General features: G+C 36.1%; 1 protein-coding gene across 1 annotated transcript in view; it reads right to left on the minus strand.

The window, feature by feature from the left end:
* Positions 1-1216: 1216 nt before the first annotated feature.
* hmcn2 (hemicentin 2) overlaps positions 1217-23577 on the minus strand; it is a 161153-nt gene continuing 138792 nt past the window's right edge. Inside the window, exons 69-81 of the mRNA XM_056463400.1 lie at positions 22605-22742; positions 22374-22495; positions 21450-21690; positions 19387-19446; positions 19153-19272; positions 16745-16879; positions 16388-16507; positions 13243-13368; positions 13027-13155; positions 10356-10667; positions 9213-9332; positions 8577-8703; positions 1217-3438 (exon numbers count right to left, since the gene is read on the minus strand). Coding sequence (XP_056319375.1) covers positions 3060-3438; positions 8577-8703; positions 9213-9332; positions 10356-10667; positions 13027-13155; positions 13243-13368; positions 16388-16507; positions 16745-16879; positions 19153-19272; positions 19387-19446; positions 21450-21690; positions 22374-22495; positions 22605-22742 — 2129 coding nt within the window. The 3' untranslated portion in view covers positions 1217-3059. The remainder of the gene's footprint in view (positions 3439-8576; positions 8704-9212; positions 9333-10355; positions 10668-13026; positions 13156-13242; positions 13369-16387; positions 16508-16744; positions 16880-19152; positions 19273-19386; positions 19447-21449; positions 21691-22373; positions 22496-22604; positions 22743-23577) is intronic.

The following is a 23577-nucleotide window of genomic DNA, read 5'->3' on the forward strand; positions in this document are numbered from 1 at the left end:
ACCATTATTGATTCTTACTTTGAAGGAAGCGAAAGAGGAAGAAAGATTTTATTGTTGACACAAAAGGATTAAAGATGGAGGTATAAGGACTGGATGGACTGACAGGCACCAAAAGGCAAAACCAAACAGAACATGAATAGCTTTCGTATCAAATGAACATTTTATTTTCTCGTGTCCTTCAATGACTGTTGAGTAGGAAGACAGTGATGCAAATGCCCATGCATGACTTGCTATATTTGTTTCTGGCAGACTGGCGTGAAGCACATGGGGAAAGAGGGAAAGTGCACAACTCACCATTGACAGGTGATGATCAAGTTTTCCATTGCATGTAAAGGAGAGACATGCGGAGGTCAATAGGGAAATACCTAAAGAACACTGGAGAATAGCAGATTGAGATCTTTAAGTTTGTCAATGTCAGACAGAGAGAACATGTGAGTTGTGTCCTAATATGCTGAAATAGACAGATATCCTCCCAGTTGGAAGGGGGTGTTGGTAGGCACCTTCAGATAGCTATTTCCTGTAATGGGAACTCACAAAGGGGACGGTGGAGATCAACAAGCAGGTATATGTTTGTAATGTCAATATAGGCCTATAGAGAGAGATGAGAAAACCGACATCCTGATCAGCATTTATAACTGCAAATTGTTAGTCATATTATTTTCACAAAAGGACTAGGTGGGAGACAATGAAAATAAACACACCTCAAACCAAACCGACCCAGGCTCATTTTGAAAATGTACCGCTATATACAATTCTGGAGAGCGGCAAATACGTCCCAGGAGGTGCGTTTTTTTTTTTTTTTTTTTTTTTTGCAATTTTTGTTTTCGTGAATCCACCAGAGGCTGTTGTGTGCGCTTTTAGAGATCTCAAATTTCTCAAAAGGTGTACCCCAAAAAACTCAAGAATTGTGGTTTCATTTTAAATAAGTAGTTTGAAAATACAGCAAACGTCAATTTTTGAAGTGTTTGGAATGTCAGTGGAACTCTAATAGATGACCAACAATGGTTCAAAGATAGGCAGGATTTAATAATGACTAATTTACTTAAAACTAGAATTAGATGGCGATTATATTTTCACTAAGAGTCTAAATTTACCCTTTGTGGGAATATAAATGTATATAATCTAGTTCCAAATTAACAATAAACTATCTATAACTGAAGTTATATTCTTTGGTTTTTAATTAGCTCATTTCATTCAAAACTTTAGCTAGGGTGTGACAGACCATAAAACCTCTTGCTTCATGAGCAGTAATGCAAATGCTAAAGGCCTGGTCTCAACGACTCTTCCTTTGTCTTTGGGTGATACTTTCAAACTGGTCAGAGCAGGTGAAACCTCAGGGCCTATTCAAGACCCTAAAACAAGATCTTCAGCTAAAAGTAGTCATGGTCATTTTGTGTCTCCACCTAGCCACTCCCCTTCTCCTAAAACATATTCTAGACTCATTTTAGACTTGCTTACAGACTTGTGATAAATCTTGCAGACCTGTAAGAGACTCCTGAAAGGCTCTTGCAGACTCATGGACGTCTTGAAGATGCTTTATGACTGCAGATTAACCAACACGTCTCAATAAAGAAATTCTTCCGCTTGATCGAGTCTCCTGGACTGGTTTCTCATTCATTCATTTATTTATTTTTCCAACACCTTGTATTCAATAGTATCTGGATGCAGCCTTTATGATTCAAGCTGAGATTGCATTTCTCAGAAATGCAATGTCAGACACAATGCACTCAATGGAGCTAGTGATGTCACTGTAAGGGGTAGGGTTGGTGGTGGGGTTAGATGAGCCCATCTGCATGCAGCTCAGATTGCATCTGCACCAGGCCTGCATCCAGACCCCTTTCCTTGTTTTAGCCAGTTTAGACATCTATTAAACACAAGATTGCTTGGTAGGCACATTCAACAAGAGTCTCTACCATTAAAAGAATATTGTCCAAAAATGGAATTACTCCCACTCCTCAAATATGCAGGCAACTTTTTTTCCTTCAGTTAAAGTTTTTAAAAACATTAATGAAGATGTTTATATTAAATTCTGTGCCTGAGGGTCCCTAAATTAACAGCATAATTCATTTTGGTGTGAATTATTCTTCAAATCAAATTAAAATACAATTTTCCAAAGTGAATGATTCTCATAACTTGACAAGCAGATGTAAGCAAAATGTATTTTGCGAACGATTAAAAAAATAGATCATGTTTAAGTAACGTCAGAGATGATGTCAGAGATGTTTTAAATAAATTTAGAATAATCCACATTTCATTTCAGTCATGAGGGGAGACAGCACAACCATATCAGTGTTCACAGACACATCACAAACACGCCTGCAGTGGTTCATACACACACATATTCAATCATTCACATATGAGAGTAAAGTAAGTATTGTACAGGAATATAGCATATGAAAAACACGGAAAAATAAGTAAATATAAGTAAAAAAAATACTAGTAATCAGTTGTAAAGTAAATTAGCTGGCGGTCATATAATGTTAAACTGATCAGTCGGTCAATATCTCATCGAGTCCATTTTTTTTTTCCTATTCTTCTGCCTTTATTTTTTCCAGTAGATTTAATTCTGGATGAATCCTGATCCTTATTATTGTCAATAAAATGCAGAAATAATAGCACCACAGTGAAAACAGAAGAGCCCAAGCGATATCTCAAAGCTACTACAATATTTTCAAATAATAGTAATATTAAAGGAAATGTTCACTAAGCCAAAAAAAAAAAAAAGAAGAAAAGAAGGTTTTGACCATAGTGTTGAACCAAGTCCCAAAATACTTGCACACTATGTAGTCCTAATATACATTACTTGTCTAGTAATGATAGCAGAGATTTTAAATAAGGCAGAGGTCCTGCTGGGTTATGTGTGTGTCATTTTTGGTGCTTTCAAACATCAACATAATTTTGCAAAATTCTAGTAGTGCACCTTTAAAAGATGCAATGTATTATTTATCTTAATGCTAATTTGTGAATCTGAAGTTCCACTCCACAAGAGGGCACATAAATAGCTGGGAATTGAGTTCATTTAGTAATGCCTCTCTAATGTCCCATGAAGCGGCAGTTCATTAGTAGGGGTATTTGGATATGGAGATGTAGATAATAAAGATACTCTGGTAGGTTACGCGGCCCTGCTCTGACAGAGTTGTGGCTTGTACCCGAAGTCGCACCAGGCCCGGCCAGTCTAAAGGCTTTACTGTGAAAATGATGCCTCTTCCTGCTTCATCCTTGATGCCAAATGGCCTCTCTCCGTCATCTCCTCCTTGCTCCAGGATGGTGAAGGACGTGTGGTCTTGGAGGACTCCTGATTCGGAGAAAGCAGATAAACGGGCCACGTTGTGGTGCGCTGGGATGCCCAGAGGAAGAGTGAGGAGCTTGTACTGGAGCAGAGGAAAAGAGCCCACAGAGCCACAGTCCAGCCTGGAAGAGCAAGGTCTGAAGCAGGTGCTGGAGTTAAAGCAAGCAAATGGATATGTGTTAATGACATACAAAACCAGTCATAAGTGTTTTTTTTTTTTGTAAATTGAGTTTTATGCATCAACTGAAATCTGTATCATCTGATGTTTATACATCATCTCAATTTGAATATCTGGAGCCTGAGGGTTCAAAAAGCTCTAAACTCTGAGAAAATCACCTTTTAAGTTGTTAAAATTAAGTTCTTAGCTATGCATTTTACTAATCTAATTTGATATATTTACAGAATTTTGCAAAATATCTTCATGGAACATGATCTTTACTTCATATTCACATGATTTTTGTCATAAAAGAAAAATCTGTCATTTTGACTCAATGTATTTATCAATGTATTTGTCCCTACTCCCCTTTTTTTGTTATTTTAACCCATTGTAGTTTAATGCTAAAAATTACATTTCTATTTATAATTCGGAATAAAATGTCCCCAGTTGTTTGCAAAACAGATCATTAGGATGTTTTATACAAACTAGAAAGTGTAAATCCAGAGAAATTGACATTTTCCAAGTAGACTCTTTTCCATAGCTGTATATAATATATTTTTTATTTAGTAAAAAAATAACTATTTGTAAGATGTAGTTTTACTTGTTTATATAAAGTGTCCATGTTTTAGTGTAATTACACATTTAAGTCCTGAGTAAAATATGAAATAAAGATTAGGAATATTATTAAGGTTTGCTTTATGGTTAACAGTGTTTAATTATGAACAATAGCTGTTAACCCAGAAAGTACATTTAACAGTTCGCTAAAAAGCCAATTTATGAATGAAAAATATGACGTAAAGTGTTGCTTAGCAATACTGTTTTATTTGCTCACACTAAAAATAATAATAAACAATATTCAACATCATTTACTGAATCTAGTCACGTTCATTAAAGCACTTTTCAAAGTTTTAATGTTTTAATTTGGCTTTATTGTAGGGATGTCCAGATCCGATCACATGATCGGAAATCGGGCTCAAACACGTGGTTTCAGACTCGACCGAAATTTGATGTTATCTCCCGATCAGGACTTGAATAAATGTGTATATATATATATATATATATATATATATATATATATATATATATATATATATATATATATATATATATATATATATATATATTATAGGTGGGCATAGATAATTTTTTAAAATCTAGATTAATCTCAGAATTAATCTAGATTAATATGGCTCATTTGAATTCTGCCGAAGGCATTCAGAATATGTGTGCTACCCAAATAATAAGTCTTTGAGAACGGGTTTCTTGAGACAGGTGGCGCATTAGACCAGGGGTTCATCTCCGGTTTCTAAAATGCATCCCAAACTGCTTGAGAAACTGGTCTACTATGATAATTGGTGATGAAAATAAATTATGTTCAATAAGATGTACTTGTGTTTACTAACTGTTTATTCAGTTAAACATGAGTTTTGAACTGTAGGCCTACATAAGCTCAAAACAGAGATTTTTGATGACCTTAATCGGACAAAAGTCATAACTGAACTAAACAGAAATGGATTTAAGACATGTGGAGTATGCATATATTAGAGGCATTATTGAAGTAAACACCGCAATCAAACTATTACCGTCATATAAGACTTTTCGCCATATTTTCCAACAAGATCCACACACGCGGCTGTCAGTTAAAGACTGCACACATACACACATACAAACACATCGCGAAATGTGGAAGTTTTTTTTCTTTCCATTTGGCATGCGTTATTAAATTCCATAGCCCTATCACCAGTTCTTACTCCTTATTTGCGTCTAATACGCCAGTTTGTCACGGCGGCTTAAATGTAATATTCACGAGTTAAAGTGAAACTGCCGAACTGCAGTTAAAGTCAGGCATCCTGCTGATTTGATTCAGAAGGGTACTTTTTGTCAGATGGCTCACTGGTCAGGTATACCTCCGCGCTAAAATTTCAAGGTGAAAGTCACCATAGTTTGCGTAAAATAGACCCAGCTCCCAAACCAACTTTGAGAATAGATTAACGACGATATTTTTTATCGCGCAATAAGAGTCTCGCATTAACGCAGCACAATAACACCGATGACGCTATAGACAAGTTTCAGGTGTGTAAAGTCTTAGAAGCAAAGCATTAGTAATGTTTTTTTTTTTTGGAGAGTGTACAGTTAGTGGTGTAGCCAGAGAGGCAGTTGCAGATTAGGAAGGAAAGTGGAGACTAAATAGTTGAGTTTTTAGTCATTTCTTGAAGACAGCAAGTGACTCTGCCTTTCTGATGCAGTTTGGGAGTTCATTCCACCAACTGGGCAGATTGAATGCGAGAGTTCAGGAAAGTGATTTCTTCCCTCTTAGGGATGGAACCACGAGGCGACGTTCATTCACAGAACGCAAGTTTCTGGAGGGCACATAAATCTGCAGAAGTGAGAGCAGATAAGAAGGAGCAAAGCCAAAGGTTGCTTTGTAAGCAAACATCAGAGCTTTGAATTTGATGCGAGCAGCAACTGGCAGCCAGTGCAAACGGTTAAGTAGCGGAGTGACATGCGCTCTTTTGGGTTCATCAAAGACCACTCGTGCTGCTGCGTTCTGAAGCAGCTGAAGAAGTTTGATAGAGTTAGCTGGAAGCCCGGCTTGTTTGGAGAGAACAAGAGCTTGAACAATGAGTTGACCTGTATGTTCAGATAGGAAGGGTCGGACCTTTCTGATGTTATAGAGTGCGAATATGCAAGATCGAGCAGTTCTAGAAATGTGGTCAGAGAAGTTTAGTTGGTCATAAATTGTTACTCCAAGGCTTTTTACCATATTGGATGCAGTAATGGTTGCCCCATCCATCTGGATTGAAAAGTTATGGTGTAGAGTCAGGTTGGCAGAAATTTCAAGCATTTCCGTTTTCACAAGGTTAAGCTGAAGATGATGATCTTTCATTCAGTGTGAAATGTCTGACAGGCAGGCTGAGATGCGAGCTGGAACTGAAGGATCATCAGGGTGAAAAGAGAGGTATAGCTGGGTATCATCAGCATAGCAGTGGTAGGAAAATCCATGTTTCTGGATGACTGGTCCTAAAGATGTTGTATAGATGGAGAAGAGAAGTGGCCCAAGAACAGAGCCCTGATGTACCCCAGTGTTTAGATGCTGCAGGTTGGACACCTCTCCCCTCCAAGACACCCTGAATGACCTGTCAGAGAGGTAAGATCTGAACCATTGAATAACAGTGCCTGCAACGCCCAGTGACTCAAGCGTAGATAGCAGGATCTGGTGGTTTACAGTGTCAAAAGCAGCTGATAAATCCAGCAAGATGAGGACTGATGATTTAAAGTCTGCTTTAGCCAGTCTGAGATCCTCCACGACCGAGAGCAGGGCAGTCTCAGTTGAGTGGCCTTTCTTAAAGCCAGATTGCTTGTTGTCCATGAGGTTGTTTTGAGTAAGAAAGTCCAGGACTTGATTGAACACTACTTTTTCCAGAATCTTGGCCATGAATGGAAGCAGGGATACCGGTCTGTAGTTTTCAAGTAGCATTTGATCCAGGTTGAGTTTCTTTAGCAGTGGGGTTACCCTAGCCTGCTTAAATGGAGTGGGAAATAAACCAGAGTCAAGAGATGTGTTAATTATGTGAGTCAGTGTTGGTATGACTGTAGGAGAAATGTCTAGTGCCTTCTGCACTTTGTAGTGCAGTTACTAGTGTTTGACCAGCGAAGCAATGTCGAGTGTAATTAAGGTCTAGCTGATTACCTTGTGAGTAGCAGAAGTAGGTGCTCTTTTGAGGTCAAAAGAGGCAAGCAGAGTCTGGAGGTCAGCAGCTTGAGTTATTTCAATGTAAATGTTGAAGTCACCTAGCATCAACAAGGGAGTGTCATAATCAGAAAAAGATGAGAGAAGAACATCCAGTTCATCTAAGAAGTGACCTAATGTACCCGGTGGGCGGTAGATGACAACCACATTTATGTATAAGGGGTGGATAATGGTGACTGCATGGAATTCAAAGGAGCTGATTTTTGGCAGGGACGGTCTCTGAGTGAATTTCCATTCTTTGGAAATCAGTAGTCCAGTCCCACCCCCTCTCCCTGTCTGACGAGGAGTGTGGGAAAAAGAGAAATTAGTAGAAAGAGCTGGATGTGTAGCAGTGTCCTCCGGTCTCAACCAGTAAGAGCCATGAGATTATAGTCAGAATGAGTAGCTATGGAGGTAATAAAATCTGCCTTGTTAACAGCAGATTGACAATTCCAGAGGCCCACGGAGAGAGAGAGTTGTGAAATAGCAGATACATGTATTGATCAAAGGTTGTGAGGATTACGCCTGCAGCGTACCTCCCGTGCTTTGCGAGTGTTAGTAACAACAGGAATTAGTAAACACATAATAAAAGTCCAATGAAAACAATAAGTGCAGAGATGAAGTAAAATAAAAAAAGTAAAGTACTCAAGTTCTTTGTCGGTGTCTTTGCTCGGTGGAGTCGTGCAGGTAGAGTTGATATATATCGATATATATATATATATATATATATATATATATATATATATATATATATATATATATATATATATATATATATATATATATATATATATATATACATATATAATTTTATTTTTTTCCTCATTATTTTTGAACACATCTGTAGTTATGCAGTGGCAGAGTTTTACCTCTTTCTTGACCACACAGGAATAGCAACATGTGCGGCATGAAATCACTTTGTTGCAGAGGCGCTATTAGTAAATGCTGGCAAAGTAGAAAACGTAAGCATCTTAAACGGAAAGCGCGAGTATGTCTGCGCTCTGGAGGTATTATAAAGTTGATGACGACAACATTACATATCTCACAGTTTGCTATGGCAAACTTGGGATTGCATGCCGGGTATTTTAAGTTGAGGTGCTACTTGTTTTTTTATTAGTTTTTTTTTATATTTACTGTTGCACTAAAGTCCAAAAGTGAAGAATTGATGTTATTTATTACTTGACTGTTCAAGCTACCACACTGAGGGGCTTTGTTTGTTAAAAAAAGGAACATCCTAAATCTGTTTCTTCTTTCTTCTTTTTTATGTATTATAGAAGTATCGCATCAAGTTTTGGTAAAGGTAGATACTCAAAATCAAATGACTCGGATCTAGACTCGAGGGCAAAAAAACTTGATCGAGACATCCCTACTTTATTATTCCATTTACAAACAGATCTCACCCTGGATTGCGTCCTCTTTGGTAGCTGTTGGGACAGGGTGTGTCCAGACACTGGTAACCCCCTCGTGTGTTAAAACACATTTGGTTCGGTCCACACTGGACACCCTGTACTGTGCACTCATCGATATCTACAAAAAAAATCATTGTTATAAAAAAGGACCTTGTAAAAGACATTTATTAATTTCGGTAACATAAATCATTTGATTTTGAATAAAAAAGTTGGTTCTAAACCTATGTAAATTTCTTTCTTCCATTAAACACTAAAGAAGATATGCTGAAGAAAGTTGAAAACATGTAAGCCTTTACTACTTCTATAACTACAACTATTTAATCTTAACTATTAAAGTCAATGTTTACATTCCCTTTTTTCAAAACATCTTATTTTGTGTTCAACAGAAAAAAGAAATGATGACAATGTTTTTGGGTGAACCCTTCAAGTGTCTTTAAGACTCGAACATTGTCTTAATCAGTCGACAAATCTTAGGTAGGAGATTTTCGGTATAATGACAAAACTGTACACAACTCTGAACAAACTACCATATTGTATTCTACTGTACAGTACGTTATTTATAACATTTCTTTACTTAGTCTTAAATATACCCTCATGAAAACTGCAGAAACCCTGTAAAATACTCACCTTTGCATGTTCGTCCATTGGATAATAACTGGTATCCTGGTGGGCAGGTGCACTGGTAGCTTCCTATAGTATTTCTGCACTCATGTTGGCAGGGCTTTCTAAATGCGCATTCATCGATATCTTTGAGAAGAAAAAAAAGAAAAAAAAATCTGTTAAGTTACACAACCGAATATATTGGCTAAAAAGAAAACAAAATAAGTTTAGTCAGGGGTGTTTCTTTGCTTTCAGACTGATAACATTCCCTAAATTTGTAACACTATTTTATGTGGGACTTCATAAGATTAACATGACACCTTTGAAATCATGACATGACCTTTGCCACGAATATGAAGGAGAATTTATGCATACTTATCACACCCATCCATAATTAACTTTATTATGCCATTATGCCGTTTTAAATGCAAAGGGGATATTGTTTGCAATCCCCAGAGGTATGAATAATTTGGGATTAACTGTATATTATTATACTACTATATATAGCAGATTAATCATCAAACTTAAGGAACTACCTAGCTTTATGGGTTAACATTACATTAAACATTAAATTACATATGCACATTTACTACACTGCTACAAACTAAATGTGTCATTAAAATTTAATACTCTGTCCAAAAGGTTTATAACAGTGTCATATTCTATATGATTTTAGTTTCAACTGGACAGATGACAAATATTCAGATGTGATTTAGGGCAATATATAAATATATATATATATATATATATATATATATATATATATATATATATATATATATATATATATATATATATATATATATATATATATATAAAAATGTAATAATCATTTTAATAATTATTGTTATTGGATGGTTGTTGTTGTTTTTTTCTTTAAAGGGGTGGTCCACTACGACATCATATTTTAAACATTAGTTGATGTGTAAAATGCTCAATGTTCAATGCAAAGGTTGACCTTGGTTTTTACAGAGTTAGCTTAGCAAAGCCTACAATTAACGAATTTTGGGGACTACAAAAAATACTTCTGGGCCTGTGAGATCACAAACGTACTTTTACCGCACACACACAGCGCAGCTAAGGGGAGATATGTAGGCTGGGCCAAACGTTATCATCACCATGATATTTCAAGCAATACAGAGAATAGAAATAAAAATTTATCCCACACACCTATACAAGTACCATCCTTGCTGGTATATCCTACTGGGCATTCATGCCGGGGGCGACGTGAGGAACCGAGGTGCTCTGGTAGGACCGAGAGGCGAGTGAGGTAAGGTCTCTCCAAAGCAGATACCAGCTGTGGCCGCAGTCTGGCTTGCACCCGGGTACTGTTGGTGAAGATGTGGCCTCTCTCAAGCCCAGCACAAGAGCGACCATCCCCCAGAAGGACCGTCCCTGGTGGGCACATGCAGCGAAAACTGCCAGGTACATTGCGGCACTGAAAAGCACAAGGGCTTGGCACCTGTGCACATTCATCAATATCTGCAATGGCCAGAAATAAACTGCATTAGTTTCACTTGAACCAAACTATACATATTTTACATATTCAGTTTGTTTTCTTTTTTCACATTGAACTCTATGATGTCACCAGGGTCCAGATCTCTGTAAATGTGTCATGTTTGAAAATAATACTTGAAGTTCTATGAAAGAAAAATGACTTTAAATCATGAAAATTAGCTAATTCAGGTCACTGACTCATAGCAGATTAAAGTGAAGGAGCTGTAGAGAGTGTGGGTGCAGCCGTGTTGCCAGATCAACAAAGTCATTATAAGTGCTGTGTCATTGGACTTCTTTGTAATATTTTCACAATTTACACTATTAGAAAATAAATTAGGGTGTTAATAAAGTAGAAAGAAAAATAATAATTAGGGTAAGCGATTTTTGTATCAAATTAGCAAAATGCAAGATTTGAACTTATTTTGGTGCATTTTTCACGGTAATACTTATTTGTTTTCATAGCAATACCTGGCAACAATGCAACACCTACATTTAAAAGGATCGTTCACCCAAAAATGTAAAATTACTCACTATTTACTTTCCCTCGAGTGTTTCCAAACCTTTATGTGTTTCTTTCTTCTGTTGAACACAAAAATAGCTATTTTGAAGAATGCTATAATCATTGACCATCATACATGAAAAAAATACTATGGAGGTCAATGGTTACAGGTTTCCAGCTTTCCTCAAAACATCTTTTGTGTTCAACGTCAAACAGATTTGAAACAAGTAAGGGGTGAGTAATTGATGGCAGAATTTTCATTTTTAGGTGCGCCTTCCCTTTAAACTGCCAGCAATTAAATATAGTGCACTGACAGTTTTTAACATCATTACAGTAGCATAATTACACATTTGTAAATACAACAGACATAAAAATATGGAGCCAGATCAGTCTCAAAAATAACACATTAACAAATTAAAATTCATACATCCAAAGCTCAAGTTACAAGAACAAAATCCATTCATCCATATCCAAATTCATAAATACAAAGCACAATTTCGCAAGGGCATAAATACTTGCCTAAATTAAATAGATTTGTGTATTTATGTAATGTGTTTTAAATTTACGTATTGCATCGATGTATTTGTGAATTGTATTTTAATTTTATTATTTGAATTTGTGTTTTTTAAGAACTGTTTATTACATTTTCAATTGGATTTGTGTTTTGATGAATTGGGTTTTGAATTTACGAATTTTATTTTGTAAAAATGTTATTTTTGAGACTGATCTGGTTCCATATGAACATACTGGCCTTGATGAATATCCCGGACAAGCCCCAACTTTATGTTACAACCCCGTTCAAGGCAGGGCTTAATTTGTGCTGAAACACGCCGGATCCGAAACCTCTGAAATCTTTTCCGGCACCTCATTTTACCGATCCCCCTCTCAACCGCTCTCCTCCCCCGTTCGCTGTTCACTTTCACTTTCTTCCACGACTCCCCAACCCTCTTCATTTTCGTCCGCGACAATCTCCCCACCCCCTCCACTTTTGTGTGCTACACCTCTAAATCCTCGGGTAACATGCCGGATCCGTTACCCCGATTTGCTCCAGGACCTCACAATTCACACATTAAGCACTGGTTCTAGGGTCAGGGACGTAACATAAAAGAACCCTGGACAAATGAAATCGCTTTTATAAACCCTTGGAGTCGGGTCCGTTTATTTGTCTTTTTCTTTTTTAAACACCCAAAACGTGAAGCCAAACACCTCGGAGAAGGCCCACAGAAAAAATAATAAACAAAAAGATATCCCCTACACAAACACCCAAACGAAACTTAATACACCTAACAAAATAAGTGAAAAAAAAAAAAGACAAATAAATGGACCTGACTCCAAGGGTTTATAAAAGTGGTTTTATTTGTCAAGTGTTCTTTTTTTATGTTATGTCCTGGACACTAGACCAGGGTTGTAACACACACTGTCAAAAATGTAGGGTTCCACGCAATTCATTTATGCTGTCCCAACACAAATGAAGTTAAAACTGTTAACAAATTTATGTGGATTGAACATAAAAAAATTAAGTTGTCCCAATGAAATCTCAAGAATTGTTTTGTTTTAGCTCATTTTAAATTAGTAGTTTGAATGAGTGTGAAGTGGGATACTATTACATTAACTTCAGTACATAAATTTAGGACATTTACGACATAAAAAGTCATGCTAAAACTCATGATTATCCATTAAACATTTATGCAGAACACACATTCTTATTTAGCATTTATCAGCCAAAAGTTAGTCATTTTTATTACACAATTCTTAATGACCCCCTGACCTCACAAATTTTCAAACCCTGTCTATAGTCATGATTGTACTATTAATGACTGTGTGAAATTGCTAGATGAGTCTCACCTAAGCAAGGTCGACCCACGCCTTGGGAGCGGTATCCTCGAGGACAAACACATCCATACCCACCAATTGTGTTCTGGCATATCTGACTGTAGCGACACATGTGACTGCCGTCCTGGCATTCATCTATGTCTGCGGGAAACAAAAAGATGTGACTCATTTCAACTGAACTGATTTATTAAAGTGACAGTGCTTTAAGTTAATCCAGTCACTTCTTACCCACACACACTCCATTTTCCGCTGCAGTCATGCCAGCCGGACAGCTGTCAAAACACTGATATCCTCCATCTGTGTTTCGGCACTGCTGGTGTGCTGGACACACATTCCTCAAACACTCATTTATATCTGTTTTTGAACAAGTGTAAATCATGTAAGTAAAATCCAAGTTATGGTATTGATTTTGTCATCCAAAACCAATGCATCTCTGCGTATTGCATGCTAATGTAGATCTTTATGTACTAAAACGTTTAGGTAACAAACGTAAACAGCTAGCACATCAGTTTCATCCTGTTTTTTTGTGGTCATAAACAACAATATCTTTACTGTTTATTTTACACCAGGTGTCCATTCTTTGCTTAAAGGATCTAAGATGATTTGGCAGATCCAGGATCTTTTAATCTTGATAACTGATCTCTGGCTAATTTGGTTCTTCAAACAAGTTCGTGAATCAGATTAAATGTCTGGATGAACTGATCTGAGATCGCTGCGTGTGTTGTGAAGGACAGACCTATCAATCCTCGAAATCATGGTCAGCAATGCAACGATTGGCTGACGGCACAGCAGCATAATGACATCATCTGATTAATATTCCATTATCCATGTGAGCAACACTACATAAAATTCGTAGTAAATGGTTTGTTAAATATGATACGCAATAACTTTCCACCTTTGTTGTGGGCTGCAGGCTTTACACTTTCATGTGTCAAGCGTTTTTGGCAATTTATTTAGTTCTACAGTTAGAGCAGATTTTATTTATTATAGTGGCCATAGTTGTATTATAGTAGCCAGTTTCTTAATCGGTGTAAAGAATAACTGGATGTTTAAATAAATTTTGTATCACAAAAGCATTTAGATATTGTTAAAGGTGCCTGCAACTTTTGTGAAGCATCAAATCACCGTCATATTAACTGTCAAAACATGTTCATGACTGCATAATTGTATTATTCCTTTAAAAAAAGTTGCATATTGTGCATGTCTATTATCATATACAAATTGTACTAAAGCGATTGTACACGTTTCTATCTAAAAAGTTCATATCAATAAATTTTCCCTTTGAACTACCAGGTGGCAGTCTTTGTATATTTATTTCGGAGTGCAGATTGCATATGTTTCATTAAAATATATTTTTGACTTTATATACTGTATACAGTTAAAAAAAAAAAAAATATATATATATATATATAATATATTCATATTTACTATTTTCCCAAGTGTATATAACTACTACTGTAAGAAAATATCAGAAATCTTTCAGTATTATCTTTGCTTGAAATGAGTCAATCTAATCATGTTTATATGAAATGAGCCTGCTCCCGAGCAGGTTTGAGCTACCAGAACTGTTGCTTTGACAACAACTCTTGGATGAGTTTTGAAAAAGGAAACAATCCTGGATCATATCAAATTGTCAATAAACAAATCCAGCTAACTGAGTAATCCACGTACAATGAACAGACCCCTGGTGTGTTTGCGGACACTTGGCGAATAAAGCTTACTTTGATTCTGGTTTTGATTTTAATTAAAATTTCTTTAAAGCCTTTGAGCAAACTGAAAATATAAAATGTATTTAAAGCACAGTTTTATGTGTCAAAATGTACACACAAAAATTCTAAAGACTACATGTGAACCAGGACAAGAAAACCATTCTTATGTGCACAGGTATATTTTAGCCAAAAATACATTGTATAGGTCAAAGTTTTAGATTTTGCTTTTATGCCAAAAATTATTAAAACATCTTTCATGAAGATGTTGTGTACATTTCTTAGTGTCAATATATCAAAACTAAATTTGTGATTAATAATATTCATTGCAAATAATTTAATTTGGAAAAATGTAAAGGCCATTTTCTCAGTATTTAGTTTTTTTTTGTCCATACTGTAGTCAATGGAGCTTCATTATTTTTTGTTCCAATTTTTCAGATTCTATCATATCTAAGGTAAGGTAAGGTAAGGTAAGGTAAGGTAAGGTAAGGTCAGGTAAAACTTTATTGTCTAAGTTAGGGAAATTTGTCTTGGGCTCTTGCCCTCAGCTGCACTCATCACACACATAGAAAAAACAATACAGACATACAAAAAAACAGGTAAGTATATAAATAAATAAATCTATACCCTCACCCACAGAAAGTTGCATATCCACCTCCACCATATATACACATAAATAAATAAAAACAGAGAGACTCTCAGTCTAAGCCACCACTATTTAATAGCTTAACACTCTATTTAATAGCTTAACACTGGATAAAAAGAGCTTTTATATCTCTTTAATCTACAGTAAGGCACTCTAAACCTTTTCCCCGAAGGTAACAACTCATACTATTTATGCAGAACATGTGATAAGCCACAAACAATTTGTTTAGCCTGTCTTAATGTGTCCTGTCCTAAATATGTGACATCTGTTCTGATACACCAATAATTTTCAAAGCAGTGTGAATCAAACGACCAAATCCCCCCAATTAATCCAAATAAACCTGTTAAATCATCTGGTGAAATTGTATTCACATCGCAATATATATCACAGAATTACAAAATATGGTAATGACAGACTTTTCCAATATCGCGCAGTCCTAATTCAACTACTCAGATATTTGTTAAACTAATTTCCATGACTTTTCCAAAACTTTGTGGGTTTTTCTGCTTTTCCAAAACTTTTGCAGGCCTGGAAAATGCCATGTCAAAATTCCATGACTTTTTCAGGTTTTCCATAACCGTATAAACCCTGCTCTGTTCTTATTCAATAAGCCTAAAATGGCAGCATCATCTGAGTTTTTAATAATGTTCTTATTAGAATAAGAATGTTTACATGCATCAGTATACAAAGTGAACAAAACAGGTGAGCTAACACAGCCCTGCCCGTGCTCAGAAATGTTGGCTCAGATAGTGTTCTATTAACACTAACCTGCTGTCTAGGATCGGTTTAAAAAAAAAAAAAGAGTAATACTACTTTATTAATAATGGAGGAAATTTAAAATCAGTCATTCAGGTTTGAAATGAAGCTATGGTGTGTAAATGATGACTGAAAATTCAGTTTTAGGTGGACTATTCATTTAAATACAATGATACAATTTAATACTATTATTTTTAGTTACAAATAAAGTATGAGACCTGATAAACCAATGAAATTGAATATAATTTTACAAAATGAAACTGACCTAGACAGCGATGTCCCACCAGCTGGTATCCTGGGTGGCAGGTGCAGCGGAATGAGCCCAGAGTATTGAAACACTGCTGCTGGCATGGGGACACTGCTGATTCTTGACACTCATCCACATCTGAAAGACACAATCTGTCAGTTTACCTTTCTCTAAATTCCAGATGGTTCTTCAATTGAAAACTGTTATTTTTGCATTGCCCAAATCTGAAAATATTGAGTTTCATGGAGTAAATGACAATTGCAATTAAATGCTATAAGTTTGTGTTTAGAACTACATAAAGCTAATAAATTCTCCATCCATCAAACGCCTTAAGTTGAAAATGTAATTTCTTTTTTTTTGCCTGGTCAAACTAACCTTCACAGCTGGTGCCAACTAAACTGGGTTTAAAGCCCAGTCCACACTTTGCTTGACAGCGATACGTCCCAACGGTGTTCACACACTGCTGGTTGGGGTGACACAAGTGGGAGCCTTGGGTGCACTCGTCAATATCTGAATCACAACAAGTTTCTCAAGTAAAATAGATGCCATTTTTCATAGCTTTCATTACATTATCAGATAGCAAATAAAGCAATATTTCTATGCCATGTATTATCACATTATTTTGCCTCTTATCACACAAAATAACAAATGGCTTGACAGAAACAAGCTCAGGCATTTTAGAGGGATTAAAACAAGTGTGAACTGACCTTTATCCATTACCGGTTAGACCAGTTATTAAATGACATGATCTAATGAACACTAAAGAAGATATAATGGAAGTCATTGGTTACAGGTTTTTCAGCGTTCTTCATAATATATTCTTTTGTGTTCCACAAACAAAAGAAACACTTACAGGTAGAACTACTTGAAGGGGAGTACAAAGTGAGTAAAGTTGAATTTTTGAGTGAACTATTACTTAAGGTGCCTGAATACCCCAAACGAAATCAGAGAAGGAACTGAAACGAGGTAGTTTCAAAGAAAATCCGTCCAAAGCAAAGTTCTTCAGCAGAAATCACAACCAAAGCACAATTTGGGGAGAGTTTGTTTTAGCCCCTAAACAACTTGGTCTGTTGCGATTATGCAATCAGTGAGTGTGTTCTGGAACTCTGCCTTTTAAGACCTGCGATTCCTTCCCCTCTATTTGTTTCTCATTGCACAAGAGTCAGACAGGAGAACAACATACAAAACAACAACACTTGCCACATCAATACACTCAAGAGTCATGTAGCAGAGCTGGAACAGATGTATCCACACTTGTACAGTATGATCACTCATGGAGAGATTGTAAAGACTAGAAGAAGGTCACGGCAACACGGTGGTGCAGTGGGTAGTGCTGTTGCCTCACTGCTGGATAAGTTGGCGGTTCATTCCACTGTGGCGACCCCTGATTAATAAAGGGAATAAGCCGAAAAGAAAATGAATGAATGAATGAGAGGGTCACACACTGGATGAGTAACCCACCTCATCATGTCATGTCATTCTATGAATTTTGTGCACACCAGCGGTGCCATTTAGTGTTTGTACTAAACGTTGTAAAGATGTGCTGCGATGACGATTCTCATGAAGAAGGCTTTTTGCCAGATGTTTTTGAAACTATTCTTTCTCAGCTGCCATCATTGTGTTTAGGGGTACATGACACTTTTACAACCTCCCCTACTGCAGCAAAGGGGTTTTGGAGTGTTTGAAAACAGTATACCATCACTCAGTCTTTTTGAACTTTGTTTGAAGTATACCGGTACATTTAAAATATATTTTGAAGCAAAGAACACTGATTAAGTAACACTTTCAGATGAAGATCAAGGCGATGACCCTGTCAGCCATAGGCCACAGCAAGAGAAGTTAGGCGATCTGACCAAATCCAAAAAAGAAAAAAAAAAACCAAAGTGCACAAAGAATTCGGGGAACTGCGGAGGTGATGCATCATGATTTGGCGATTTTTTTTCTCTGCAGCAAAAGTTTCACCTCTTACACAGTTACATGACAGAATGACAAATTTCAACAATGAGAACAGTCATGCAGCAAAACAGGTACAGGTACTTTGTTGAAAATGTTGAAAAAAGTTGAAAATGTTGAGATAATACAATGACCAGCCCACAGTTCTTACCTAAGCTTTAGTAAATCACTGAAAAATTCTTGTCTACAAAGTTATGGCTAATAAACCCACTACAGTCTGTTGAAGAGGCTGGAAGAAGAGTGGAGCAAGATCACAGCAAAGCAGAGTGAGAGACTTGGCATAGCCTTAATTTTTGTAATAAACCTTCAAATTTTGAATGATGATAACATTATTCTGAAAAAAATAAAGTGTTTATAAACTGTTGTCTAATTTTGATCCCAACTGTAGAGCTTAGTTTGTTTAAAACACTTACTCAATTTTCTTTAGCTTTATGATTTTTTTTTTCCAGGGGCACCACAGTGGAATAAACTGCAAATTACTCTGGCATATGCCTCTCTAGCCACAGCCCAGCACTGACATCACATGTGAACTTGTGAACCCCAGAGAAACACCCATGCACTCGCTGATTTACACACACACTCATACACTACAGCCAATTTAGTTCTAATATCCAATTCACCTATACTGCATGTCTTTGAACTTTGGGGGAAACTGGGGCACCGTGAGGAAACCTATGCAAACACTAGGAGAACATGCAAACTCCACACAGAAATGCCACCTGGCCAAGTCAGGACTTGAATGATAGTGCTAACCACTGAGCCACCATTGCGCCATGCTTCACAAAACACAGTATTTACAAGAAAAAAAATTACAATAATATAGATCTGACCTTGGCAGCTGTTTGACTCTGTAGAGATGGTGAACCCAGATGGACAGGCACAGGAGAAACCACCCATAATATTATTACATGAGTGTGAGCAGGGAGAGTCTAGAGCACATTCATCCTCATCTAAGACAGAAAAAAATACATTCTGCTTACATTATATAATTAACTTGTAAAAATAATAAATGCTTTTAAATCTAGCATGCAGCAGATTATGAAGTATAAATTGCCTAAACATACCGGCACAGTAAGATGCTGTGTCCAAGATGAAACCTTTTGGACAGGTCTCCCCATCGCCCTCTACATAAAATGTAAACATTGATCAGACATTTTTAAGACAAACAATGACTAATAAAAAAACTATTACAGGCCCATAGCCAGCCCAGTTATTCGCCTTATTTTCTATTTAATTTAAATACTGCTTCTTAGTCACATTATTAGCTAAGCTTGTCAGACGGTCATCATAACCACATCATTTGTTAGGCAAATAACAAACTGACCACTACATTCAACTTTCCTCTGTCATTTGGCCCTTTGAATAAACATAATAATAATGTAGAGATTCATAATTTATTTAGCCTCGTTTGTAGAAAAGTATGTTTTAAATTTTATGGATAACAACAATAGCCTAATTAGTATTAAAATTAACTTTCATATGGACAGCTTTTGGTGCTTGACAACTTTTTATTGGTCATTTTTTTTATTTCAAGAATAAGGTTCAAGATTTAGAATAAAAGTTACTTGTAAAATGTTTTCTGTTTTTAACAACAATACAGTGAAAGATGACCTCACTTATGTCAGATATTTATGTTTTCTTGCACAGCTGGATGTTAGACTCATGAAAAATAATTTTTTGCATTGGACAAAACTGAAGTTACACCAAATCGACAGCCAACAGAGCAATTCTAATAAACAATTCCACTTGGTCTTGAAGGATTCGGATTTCTGCCTTCCAGTCCGTCTCATCATGGATCAACGTTTATCCTTTTCGATCATCCTGTATCTCATTACTTTTTTCTTAAATATAATTATTTGGTTATTTGAATGAGTATTTACTTTGAAATTTAATTGAACCAATGAAAAAATAACACACTGCTTTATGTAAGAATGTTCAGTGTCCTTGCTCCTCTCTTTGTCTGTCTATTTTAACTTTGTCTTCAGGAGCCACCAAACTAGGTCAGAGGTCACGGAGACCTTGAGTGGAACTGAGGGCCGAGGACTGGAAGCAACTGTTTCTATTGTTATTTCTATCTAGAGTTAATACTATCTAAAATGTCTAAAGTGATTTTGTTATTTTCACGGTCAATTCTTTTAAAGTGATTCTATTTTTTATTCAAGATACACTGTGTGTAGTATGGATATTATAACTGCCTGAATGTAGATTATACCGGTTTTGAACCAGTTTTGATAAAGACGGCTGAGAGTACACTCAGCCTTGGATAAGAAACAGATTATATTTTAAGTGTGTGTGTTCTATTTGATTGTTGATCCGTTTTACAGGTCTGGAGTCAACTCTAAACAATCTAGTGGATGTCTGACGTTTATGCTTAAGATATTGTTCAGAATTGTACGCACGCACCCCACGTGGAAATTTTCCTAGTCTATCTGTGTTTTAACCAATCAGGTTAGAACACCTATATGTGTGACGCAGTTAATGACATTATGTGAGAGTATACTTGTTATTGATTTGTGATTGTAAACAGAGCAGCCTAGAAACTCATTGTGAGTGTTGAAGCCGGCTTCTGCTGATGAAACTGCAAACTATCTTCAGTAAACTTTATTTATTTATTTATTTAAAACTCTGACTCCGGCTCTTCTCCATCTGACAGACTGGTCATTCTTTGCGTAAACTGTATACCATCCCTACAGTTTTAAAACCATTTTCGATGGGTTATTTTCACAATTTATAATGGCATAGCAGTCGAAATAGGACAAATGAGCTCATGTATGGGACAAATTTTAAAACTTTGTCAGTGAGGGGTGGGTCTTTTGAACCACCCAAACCTCACCTGGTTACGGGCCTAAATTTTGTATCTACACTGATAAAAAAATGATTCATTGGATTTACTAAATATGCTAAAGCTAAGTGATTGCAAACAAGTTATATGTGCTGAATTTAAACAAACTTATTACATATACTAATGGTCAACTTACTGTAAGTTGTTTGTTTAAATCCAGCCCAAATAAATTGTTTGCAACCCCTTACCTTAAAAATATTTTAATAAATCCAATAAATCATTTGTCATCTCCACATATATTATGAAAATTAATCTTAGTACACCTCCTCAGTCAAAAAGCCTGACCTGGTATGAGTAAAGAAGCCGTCATCTTGAAGTCCAGGCTGAGAGTGTAAACGCTGTAGGTGCCACTTATTCCTGTCAGTCTGAGGAGCTGAAGCAGGGGCCCCTGGCGGCTCTCTGGACCCTCAAAAACCACAGTATGATTGCAGCGCAGGGTAAGAGGAGCCCCGTCCCGAATGTGATTCTGTGTAGACCAGGAATAAAGCTGCCCAGAGCCTGTCTGCACATACGACTCGTCAAACTCCTAATAAAAAGATGTGGGAAGAAAAGGTCAAGAGTCTTTTTCAGAGTAACTGTTGCTTAAAAAGTGTTTCTAATATTACTTAAACAGTCTCTTTTTCTGTTGAACACAAAAGAAGATATTTTGAAGAAAGCTGAAAATCTGTAACCATTGACTTCCATAGTAGGAAACACAAATACTATGGAAGGCAATGGTTACATGTTTTCACCTTCATTCAAAATTCAAAACAGAAGAAAGAAACTCAAAACGATTTGTGACAAGTGAAGGGCGTGAAAATAATGACAGAATATTCATTTTTGAGCGATTTATCCATAAGTATTTGGTTAATTACTATGAACTACCTTTTTAGCAATATATAGTACTTACACAATTGTCAGGAAGTCAGGAAATTAAAACTTTTATTGAGAAAAAGATGCAAAAGTGGCAAATTTTCTGGGGAAATTATAAATGTCTATATTCTTACTTCATATAAAAGCTGTTCTTTTGACTTTATTTAAAGAATCCTAAAGAAATAGAAAAATAAAAGGTAGCAAAATTCTTTTTAGCATTGATAATATTCAAAGACTCTTAAACACCTAATCAACATATCAACAAATTAGAATGCTTTCTGAACAACCAAGTGACACTGAAGACTGATGTAATGACTGCTCAGATTTACTGTACACTTATGAGTTTAAAAGACAAACCTGTAGATTGAGATTAGATGTCGAAAGCATTGGAGGAACAAATCCATTGATAACAATGTCTACCAAGAGAACTCCCTCTCCATCCAGACCTCGTGCCACATGCGTCAGCTTTAAGATCTCTCCTGTCATTTAAAAAAAAAACACACACATTCAGAATCCACAATGTAATAGTCTCAACCTCATTTGCAGCTACATGTATTATTAGAGTTTTGCAGTTTAGAAAACTGTAACCTGTTTCAAACTCCAGCTGAGATTCCTGTCTGAAATGCCCTTCAGTGATGGAGAAGCCATTCTGGGTTTCCTGTGTTTGATACACTGTTGTCCAGTAAACTGGGGCAAATACAGACACAAGCACTCGCAACAAAGGACCTGTAAAGGAGGTAAAAATAATATTAAATAAATAAATGATCAACATATTTTGTATAGAAATAAAGAATAATAATGAATGACAGTAGAGAAAAATAATGCCATTAGATTTTTTAATGATGAACATTGTAGATATTTTAAAAATGATGCTATCAGAACATTTCAAATCAAATTTAAGGTGTCCTTGTAATTTTTTATGATTTTCAGCTTGTAACTATTTGACATTTTGATAATATTTTTGACTAATTCCTGTTAATCTATATGGCATAAATACCTGACAAAAGTCTTGTCGCCTATCCATGTTTTAGGAACAACAAATAATAACTTGACTTCTAGCTGATATTTTGGTATCAGAAGTGGCTTATATGAAATCACTTATATGAAAGACAAAGGCCTCTAGATTACACTTATTTTACCAAAATAAAATATGATCATGCCTTGACTTTTAATTATTTAATTAGCACAGTAAGGTCTGACTTTGCTTAGACAAAAGTCTTGTCACTTAACATAAATAATGTACAGTATAGAATATAAAGTCATGGTGCAGTGGAAAAAGAATGAATATTGTGAATGACTCCCAAGAGCTTAGATGACTGCATCCATACATCTCTGCAGTGACTCAAATAACTTACTAATAAAGTAATCTGGAATGGCAAAGAAAATGAGAGTTCATTAAGATTCTTTGGATTCATCTTCAATGCCTCCATCCTCCTCTTACCATAGACATGATCAATAATGTTCATGTCTGATGACTGGGCTGGCCAATCCTTGAGCACCTTGACCCTTTTTGCTTTTAGGAGCTTTGATATGGAGGCTGAAGTATGAGATGGAGTGTTAT

The sequence above is a fragment of the Danio aesculapii genome, chromosome 8, assembly GCF_903798145.1.
Source record: "Danio aesculapii chromosome 8, fDanAes4.1, whole genome shotgun sequence".
NCBI classification, from domain to species: domain Eukaryota; kingdom Metazoa; phylum Chordata; class Actinopteri; order Cypriniformes; family Danionidae; genus Danio; species Danio aesculapii.